Below are 10,509 nucleotides of genomic sequence, written 5' to 3' on the forward strand. Positions count from 1 at the left end.
CTCCACCAACTAAGAACGGCCATGCACCACCACCTATAAGATCAAGAAAGAGCTCTCAGTCTGTCAATATTGTCACAACATTAATGGCCACAACTCGTGGTGGCTCAAGCCTTTACAAGTGTAAAGCGAACTTTTAAAGTGCTCTCTTATTAGATAATAAAATTTACTTATTCGTATTAGAGTGACCCCTAACTAAACGTATATTCATGGTTACAATAACTGTTTATTGATTTATTATTACCAAGTATAACTCATTTTATTTTGATGAAACCTGTGTTAGGAGTGACAAAATATCTTGATTAATAGTATGAAAATCCATTAAATGGTTTTATAATTTAGTGTACAAAACGATTTTTTTCATGGTGGGTTCAATCCAGTTTGCCCTAGACCTGTAGTTTTTTGGAATTGGTTTATGGGTTGAGAATCTGAATCCACCCTAATCGGTTTGGGTCATATTCAAAATGGGTTCGGAGCCAAACCGGTTCGGCATAAACCTATTCTCAAACCTATTTCCTTGAATTAAATAATCTATACTATATAATAAAAGAAATCACTTAAGGGACACTTGTCATCGTATTAGCCAATCTCTTATAGATAATTATAATTTTAATTTAATTTATTCTAATTAATTATAAATAATACTCCTACTAAATATTATTTATTTTAATAAACGAGCATTTATTTAATAAATTTTTAAAAGAAATACCTCTTTTTTCTACTTATCTTATATTAAATATATAAATAATAAATTAACATTAAATGTTATCCTAATTTATTAAAAATATAACTTTTTTATTATTTGGTATACAAAATTATATTTATTCAACTCGTGTAAAACGCGGGATTTTTAAAAATTTAACTCTTTTTATTATTTACTATACAAAGTTATATTTATATAATCCGTGTAATACATGAAGTTTTTAAAAATATAACTTTTTTCTCATCTGCTATGTAAAATTAGATTTATTCAACGCGTGTAATACACGGGGTTTTTAAAGATATATTTTTTTTTATTATTTGGTAGATTTTTCAACCCGACTATACACGGGTTTTTTAAATATACGACGTTTTTAGTATTTAATACAAAATTACATTTATTTAATCTATGTAATACACATGGTTTTTAAAGATATAATACGGGGTTTTTAAGGATGTAAACTTTTTATCATTGTTGGATTTATTCAACCTGATTATACACGGGTTTTTTTAAAGATACAACGTTTTTAGTATTTAGTATACAAAATTACATTTATTTAATCTGTGTGATACACATAGTTTTTAAAGATATAACTTTTTTTATTATTTGATATATAAAATTACATTTATTTAACCCATACAATAATACAGGTTTCATAAAGATATAACTTTTTATTATTTAATATATAAAATTATATTTATTCAACCCGTGTAATACACGGGGTTTTAACCTAGTTTATTATAAAAAATAACATGACACAATTCATGTTTTTACAAAATATAACGTAGAGAAAAAATATACAAGTACTAATATTTTTTGACGGTTTATTTTTTTATTTTTCGCTCTCGTGATATACTCGTTATAAGTGGCTTCATCGTTGGTCATTGTAGCCGTCATTCCACCTTCTACCTCATTCTTGTATATCGCACCTTCATATTCCATCTCGCCTTCGGGTAAAAATATATGTTGTATATCTCACCTTCATATTCCATTTTGCCTTGATTAAGGCCTTTGCATGGTTGTAAAAATCCCGACTAGGCGCTGATTAATCGCCAATTAATCTTGATTAACACCGATTAATCACAATTAATCCCGATTAATCTCAATTAATCACTAGTCCCACTCCACCGGTCGACTAGCGATTATTTTGGAACGTAAACCAGAATAAAAAGAATTTTAAGTGTGTAAGAGAGAGTAGAAAGGATTTTTATTGTTGTAATTCAACCAAAATACCTCATACATATTTATACCAACTTATGGAGGGCTAAAATGCAATCAAAAGAGAAAAAAGGGTGGAAAGAACCGGTTTTCTTATAACCCCCCCCCCCCAACCGGTTCCGCTCAACTACATAAATCGATTTTTTCCTAACACCCAAACCGGGCTGGGTCAGGCCCAATCCAGTGTGGGCCAGAGCCAGACTTTTTCTTGTTGTATAGGGTTCGGTTATGAACCGGTTTGGCGGGCACAAACCATGCTTTTATTTACATCCCTAATTATATTTATTAATTATAAATAAATTTTCAATAGCTTATAGGGAAGGGTTCATTGGAGAACACTAAAAAAGTGAGGAATCGAGGAACCATGCATTTAACATGTTAAAATACCTGTATAAGCCTTTTTAATAAAAAATTCAAAAACAAAAAATATAAAAAAAAAATGTTTAAAAAACAGTAAAAAAGGTAAAAAAAAATTACAAAAATAATTTTTTATTTGAATAGCTTCTACACATTTTTATATGAAAAACTTCTGCAAAAAGTTTTGAAAAAAAAAAATATTTTTTAGCATTTTAAATTAATTTTTATGATTCACTTAACATATTAAGGTGCTGTTTGTTTTTTCTACGGCAAAAGGTCTGCAGTCTGCGGACCATATCTGCAGGCATCTGCAGGAGAAGAGGTGGACCAAATGTCTGCAGTCTGCAAGGAGAAGAGGGTTTGTTTTTTTTTTCTACAAAACCTCTTCACAGTTCACACACAACACACACACTACTCTGCCTTTCTCTCTCTCTACAAACACACTCTCTCTCTAGAATCTGTCACCACCACCGCCCAAAGCACCACCACCACCGCACCACCACCGCCACCACCACCACCGCACCACCACCGCCATCAAACCTGCTAATCCATCCCACCCCCACCCCTTTCTCCTTCAGATCTGTGAATCGAAGGCGGCTAGAGAGAGAAACAGCGAGAGAGAGAGAGAGAAACAACAACTAGAGAGAGGAGTTCGACGGCGGTGGTGATGCTCGAAGGCGGTGGTGATGCTCGACGGCTGTGAATCGAAGTTCAGATCGAAGTTGCAGGTCTGTTTTGTTTGCGATCGATGTTGATGATGATGAGGGTTTTCAATTTGGGGGTTTTGTTTGCGATGTTGATGATGATGAAGGTTTTGTTTTCGATTTGGAGGTGGTGGCGGAGCAAGGGTGGGCGGCGGAGCAGGGCTGGAGCGGCGGAGGTGGAGGTCTCCGATGATGATGATGGTGGTGGCTGAGATGATGGTGGTGGAGGTGGAGGTGGAGGTGGTGTCGGAGGTGGTGGCTGAAGAGGGAGAAGAGGTTGCAGAGGTTAGAAGACTTGTGGACAAGTCTACTTGGGGAAGAGCTTCTGCAGACGTTTTTGGTCTACAGATCTTCAAGAAAACAAACAAGCTGCAGGAACCTTATGTCTGCGCGCCTCTGCGTGACGCAGACATAAGTGCTCAGAAGAGCTTCTGGAGAAAAAACAAACAGCACCTAAATATGTGCTTCTCGGTTACTCACTTTTTATAGTGTTCCTTAATGAACTTCACACTACTATCTTCATATACATATCGGGCCTAACAAATTATGGACCTAATCACCTAAATAGCACAACTCCGAAATAGCATTACATGAAAAGGATCATAAAGCATGAAACGAACAGGAAAATAAACATGAGTTAACAAATCCATGGTTAAGATTCTTCTCTTCAGTCTTCATATCTTATGGATCCATGTTTTAAGTTTGGTCAGCTTTACCTTTACCCAATTGATGCATTTACAAATATGATGACTCTTGTGTTATACTTGTGAATTGTTTGTGATAAAATTTAAATGCCTTGTTTCAAGTCATGAACTATAATTGTTACAATAATGGCGTAGATTAAACTTCACATGCTATTTATTTATTTAAAACTATCAAATATCATCCTAGAGACAGATTGACTAACATAACATTTTGTAGCATCGTCCTCTCTCAAAATAGAGCAGATTGTCAGATATTACTCGCAGATGCACTCGGTACGCCCTTTTGATCTGACCATTTGCTTTATCGGTTAGCTCAGTGAGCTTTGTGACACTATGACGTGGCAAATTTCATTATGACCGAACCTTACCTTAGTTGGTCACACGTTAGTATATATCTGGAACTTGTTTTTGGACATATTTGCATGTGGCCTTAGAATGCTATTTCTTGAAGGATTTGAAGTGTGTTTTGATGAACCTGAACATACCATCAAGTAAATATACAAGTTAAGAGAGCGGATCTTTAATGGGCATATGGTGTTGTTTTTTAACGGTTCAAGTAAAATATAAAAACCTGTGTTGGGACAAACTAGAATATGAAGAGGGATAATATGTCGAAACATAGTGATCTAAATACTTACCCATTCAAGATGTTGTGCAGTGATGCCAGAGATATTTCCATCATATATCCCACCTAACACCTGCATGCATGTTCGGCAAACTCAAGAAATTTTCACCCAAAGCATAAGTGAAAAAACGGGTGGGGAGGGAGGGTAACAGGTCAAACACCCAATTTTCATACTTTCAAGAGTAAAATGCCATTTCGATTTCGTCCCTGAGGTTTGGCTACTTTTGAAACTTCGTCCTAAGGTTTGTTTTTCCGCATCTGGATCCAAAAGGTTTGAAATCTTTCCAGTTTCATCCAGGGACGAAAATGGCATTTTTATGCAATTAGTGTATCTAATATGATTACAAGTGTTTACAACAATTAAATTATTTCAATAATTATCTAGTTTTTTTAATAAAACGATTTAGGAGATTTTGGGATTAAATATGCACTATGGGTCTCAAACCATTTGACCCGTTTCTAATTTAACTAACCGTTAGAGATGAACATACCCAAATTGATCCAATAAAAAATAATTGGGTTGAAATCATGAATTAAAACAAAGAATACCTTAGAGACCGTTTCTAAAAACATGCCAGGCCGCACTGGATTTGGTTTTGAACTCTATAGATCATTAGAAGCAACGTGTCAAGAACATGTACTATGTACCGGATTCAATAACATTAACTTCCGTAAAAAAACATGCCGAAATGCTCACCTTTCCAGCAATCCCACTTGAAAACGTTCCTACACTTTTACTCTCTTCTTCATCGGTTCTATCAGCGCCTTCATCTTTTCCTAACATCACATTCTTAATCATCTGGCGCACCTGTTCCCCAGGCTTCTGAGCAACAAGTTTAGTCAAAAAGTTGACCTGCGTTGAAAAATGGGTATGTTTGAAACGGGTCAAAATCAAATGGGTTAGGATCAAATGGGTTCGGTTCTGTTCTGTTCAGTTATGAGCTTTCACCAAAACCAAAACCGACATTTTCAGTTATTATAGTTTTATAACCGATCAGTTTCGGTTAAACGGTTTTTGTGTCGGTTACGGTTAACTAATCCGGTTCGATTCGGTTATTTTCGGTTATGAACACAAGCATAACCAAAAGCGAACAGAAAAAATCGGTTTTCAAAAATACAAAAAAAGGAACCGTCGGTTAATTCGGTTTTCAGTTAATTAGGTTCGGTTATGGTTTGGTTAGTTCAGTCTTATGGTATAAATATGCTTTACTTTTTATAAACAGACCTCTGATCGAGGTAGAGTACTTAAACCACGATTATTTCTTTCATCTAATAATCCACCGCCCATCATACTCCGGGCTTCTTCTCTGATTAAAACGAGTCTTGCCAGCAGCTTTCTGTCAGGAACAACAGGCCGACTTTCCATCGTCTGCATCAAAACACGCTCGTTTAGATGTAAACATTTTACTTTTGAAAAAGAGTAAAATGCCATTTTCGTCCCTAAGGTTTGGCCAGTTTGCGACTTTCATCCAAAGGTTTGTTTTTCACTTTTTCCGCATCTGGATCCAAAAGGTTTGAAATCTTGCCATTTTCATACGGCTTGTTAACTCCATCCATTTTTCTCCGTTAAGCCAGGGGTATTTCCGTCTTTATTGTTAACTTAAAGGGCAATTCGGTCTTTTTCACTTTATGTACAAGCATTCAGAATACCTTATTAAACAAAAACGAGTAGGTAAAAAGACGAAAATACCCCTAACTTAACGGAGAAAATGGATGGAGTTAACGAGCCGGATGAAAATGGCAAAAAATTTCAAACCTTTTGGATCCAGATGCAGAAAAACAACCCTTTGGAGGAAAGTCGCAAAACTGGTCAAACCTCGGGGATGAAAATGGCATTTTACTCTTTGAAAAATAATGGACCAATGTGGATTTGTAACGAATAGAATTACCTCTAATAAGTCATCAGCTTGATTAGCTATATCATTTAGATTCGCCCCTGGAAGATGAACTTTTGCACCGTTTTCACTTTCGAACGCACCACCGCCTGCCGCCACTCGCCTGAGCAATTCATGTCTACTTTCTTTTTGTGGGGTTCTGCATAGCAGCCCGACAACTTGAACCTACAGATGAATTTAAAAAAAGTTGTAATAAAAAAATGAGGAGTAAAATGCCATTTTCGTCCCTGTGGTTTGGCCAGTTTTGCGACTTTCATCCCAAAGGTTTGTTTTTTTGTATCTAGATCCAAAAGGTGAAATCTTGCCATACTCATCCGGCTCGTTAACTCCATCCATTTTTCTCCGTTAAGTCAGGGGTATTTTCGTCCTTTTGTTAACTTAGAGGCAATTTGGGTTTTTGTCACTTTATGCATAAGCATTTCACATAATGTACAGGTATTCAAAATACCCTTACTAAATACAGAAGACGAAAATACCCCTGCCTTAACGGAGCAAAATAGATGGAATTAACGAGGCGGATGAAAATGGCAAGATTTCAAACCTTTTGGATCCAGATGCGGAAAAACAAACCTTTGAACGAAAGTCGCAAAACAGGCCAAACCTCAAGGACGAAAATGGCATTTTACTCAAAAAATGAGATAAGTGGCGGAAGTTTGTGATTGTAGAACTTGTAGTAGTTTACATGTGGCGGGCATTTTTTGGTGAGATGGGATAGTACGGTCTCCTTGATTACTTCCAAAAGAGACTTGCGCTGAAATTATTTGACAAAAGGATTGTTATGATTTTCAAATACACGAAGATAGTTAAAAAGCGAATGATGATAATTTGAAACATAACCTTGTCGTCATCGTCTTTCTCAGCGAGTTGGATCATGTAATCTAGGGCCATCATAAAGCCTGCTTCCATCTGATCAACTCGTTTTCCGATCACACCTTGTGCAGCCAACAGCACTGCTAACTCTTCGGATTCTTCGTCCATTTGGTCATCTTCTAACTGTTACACAAGTAGAAATTGAAAAGACAATGAGAGCGTTAGAATAAACGTTTAGTATAGTAAACAAAGCAAAACAAAACCCATCAAATGACACTCGACAAGACAAAAGTTAAACAAACTGTTTGACTGGTCGACCCTTTTGTTGATTAAACTGGAAAACAGAAGCACACATAATACCGATTACAATCTCCCTATTTATACTAAAACCAATCGTAATCCTACAAAGGCTCAAACCCTTCAAAACAATTGACTAAAACTAACCAGATTAGCATACTAATCAAACTAAACCGATAACCGAACCGAAATAACCAATATTAACCGAAACTGAACCATAATCGAGATTCATAATCGATTAATCGAAACCAAAGTTCAGTTATGGTTACGGTTAAGGGAATTCAATAACCAAACCTAGCTATTATGGTTCACACCCAGATATAACTGTGCCCACCAGATGACTGATGAAATGCCACAAAGAAAAGAAAAACCCAAATAACACCCCAAACAAACAACAACAACAGAAGCATATATCTTACAAGATTAGCCATTTCTTCAAGAACAGAAGTAACTTGTTCACCGCCTTTTAACAGAGCTTCATACTGTTCAGGACCCCAAGTGTTTGTTTCATCCTTTGATGATTGTTGTGGTCTGGGTCTGGTTCTGCCTCTCTCGCGTGCCTCCAGTTCTTCCTGCGTGTAGCCTCCTCCGACCTCGTAACTGGCACGGATTATTAACGGGTTTCTCTTGTTTGGGAGATGAAGAGATGGTGGTTTTTGGGTGGTGGTGCAGTGGAGATGTGGGAGGAAGATTGAAGAGATGATAGGTTTCGCCATTGATACAGAGTGAAGAGGGAGGGTTTAACGTTTGCAATCAAAATTGGTTCTGACCCAGGAGATGGGGTTTTGGCTTCACTGGTTGAATTTTATGTTTTTTTAACACAAAGCTAGAAGAAATTACTCTGTGTTAGTGATGACAAATGATACCCGGTATCGGTACTGAACCGGTACCGGTACTGAATTTATCAAACCGGATATATTTTCGATACCTATTCGGTATCGACTTTTAACATTTTCGGTACTGGTCCGGTACCGGTTTTTACCCTCAAATACCGGTACCGAACCGTACCGGGTATATTCGGTACCGGTACCTACTTTTGGGGATTTTCGGTACCGGTACTTTCGTTTCCGGTACCGATCGGTACCGAGCTCATCCCTACTTTGTGTGGATTCATGTTAACCATAGCCAATGGTCGGTTAAGTGTGATTTGGTTATGGGTCGGTTTCGATTAGTTGGACAAGGTATATTTGTTTGTTAGTTGTTGCTTTGTTCAGGTTGTGTTTTCACATCCGGTTTCTTGGTAGAAATGTGTCAAACATACACCATTTAGCCTCATTTTGGCCCATTCTTCACCCATAGAAATCCTGATGTCTTCGATAAGCTTGCTTGGTGACGAGGATACGTTCTTGGTCGGACCAAATGACCGACAACATAGGACCGAACCTCCTTACTTAAAGATTCAGGTCGCACCCAAATGTCATAAACGAAACAACTAAACACTTTGATACGCCCTAACTAACCGGGGGCCCACAGCTTTAACTGCCTTGACAGTGACTGGTCCGACCCTAACCAACTCGCCACGTCAGCATACCCAAAAACTATAAATACCCCGCCAAGACTTCTAGCAAAGGGTAATCACTACTTTCTCTCTCTAAACTCTCCTCTCTCTCTCCCTGACCTTTTCTCTCACACAAATACTTATTCTCACGCCCGAGCTTGGTCACAGAGAGGCCCCCTCCCTGTGACGAGGCAAAGGGTGTGCTTTTTCCTTGTGATCTTGCAGGTTCTTGCTAGGTCATCTGAAGCTCTACTCTGACCAGGTCGGACCAACTGGTTTTGAGTCTTCAGTGGTGCTATCCCCTCGAATTCACACAATTCGCTTTCCTAATTCTGTTCATTCGAAATTATGGCAGAATCAACGACAGCAGTTTCCACAAACACTTTCCCGTCCTATAGCGACATTTGGGAAGGAAGTGTTGCACCTTTAACAGTTGTCCCTACAGCAGTTGCCACTACAGCGATCCAAGCAGGATCAGCGACAGTACCTCCTCCTACAAGTTCTATGATAGCAAGCTCTGTCTCCACACCATCAGTTACTGCTCCAGTTGCTACGCCGTTGCCTAATTTTGACAATGCCTTCCTTCAACGGAATGCCGACCTGCTACGGCAACTACAGCAGCAGCAACAGCGAGAAGAAATGTTGCAGAGTCTCTACACGAACTTGTTCAGTAGTGTTTACCCAGCCGCCTCCGTTGGAGCTTTCATCTCGGGGTCTATGGTAAGTCCTATAATCTCCATTCCCATAACATGCGTTGCTCAATTTCCCTCGTTTACGAGTGCTCCGATGAATAACGGTCTCAATGACCTGTTTCGCCAGGGATCTATGGGTCTAAACCCTCAGGATCAGGAGCTGATCATGCCGTATCATCCTACGTCTATGACTTCTCAGTCGAAGTTCACGTTAACGATCGTTAATGCCCCACTCCCGGTAAAATTGAAGATGCCCCCCACATTGAAGTTTTACGATGGTACGTCCGACCCTGACGACCACATGTTCGCATTCGCCGGAGCGGCTAAGGTCGAACAGTGGCCCATGCCGGTTTGGTGTCACATGTTCGCCCAAACTCTCACCGGATCGGCAAGGGTATGGTTCGATGGGTTGCCAGAAGGGTCGATTGATCACTTTGAAGATTTTCGACGTATATTTTTACAAAATTTCTGCCAGCAGCGACGCTGCAAGAAAGACATTACTAAGGTCCACCACATAAAACATCGTGACGGAGAATCCGTAGAAGACTTCATCGATCGTTTTAATCGAGAAAACATGCACATAAGTGGAGCAGTTGACCAGCTCCGAGTTTCCGGATTTTGTCATGGAGTTCGGAACAATCAGCTCGTAGAAAAACTCCACGAAGATCTCCCAAAAACCATGGAGATACTTATGGAGCGAGCTCGAGCCATTGTTCGTGTAACACCCGTCTAATTACTACTTGAATTTAATAATAATTCATACAATTTTATATAAAAGACGTCCAAATTATAACATCAGTTCCATAGATAAAGTTCATAAGTAGCAAAACATTAGTCAATTAACGACTAATTCAAACATTCATAAGTTGTTTAGTAAATTGTTTACATTCCAACACATTGTCTATTAAAGTTAGATATCGCGGAAGCTTCTAAAGTGTGTTCGGTTCTTCAAAAATTGCTTGACCACCATCCGTAAGATCCCCATTGTCACCTAGGGTCAAAACCACTAAAA

The 10,509-nt window shown here is 38.3% G+C and overlaps 1 protein-coding gene across 1 annotated transcript; it reads right to left on the reverse strand.

Moving 5' to 3' along the window:
• Positions 1-3,750: 3,750 nt before the first annotated feature.
• Positions 3,751-8,114, reverse strand: LOC110873451 (protein PEP-RELATED DEVELOPMENT ARRESTED 1, chloroplastic). The gene is made up of 9 exons (XM_022122388.2): positions 7,727-8,114; positions 7,038-7,193; positions 6,883-6,951; positions 6,195-6,365; positions 5,531-5,674; positions 5,003-5,158; positions 4,855-4,908; positions 4,319-4,378; positions 3,751-4,155 (listed from the first exon to the last, which is right to left on the reverse strand). The coding sequence occupies exons 1-9, from the start codon at positions 8,021-8,023 to the stop codon at positions 4,111-4,113; spliced, it is 1,152 nt and encodes a 383-aa protein (XP_021978080.1). The 5' UTR covers positions 8,024-8,114; the 3' UTR covers positions 3,751-4,110.
• Positions 8,115-10,509: the final 2,395 nt, after the last annotated feature.

Source organism: Helianthus annuus, chromosome 8, assembly GCF_002127325.2.
Source record: "Helianthus annuus cultivar XRQ/B chromosome 8, HanXRQr2.0-SUNRISE, whole genome shotgun sequence".
Taxonomy (NCBI): domain Eukaryota; kingdom Viridiplantae; phylum Streptophyta; class Magnoliopsida; order Asterales; family Asteraceae; genus Helianthus; species Helianthus annuus.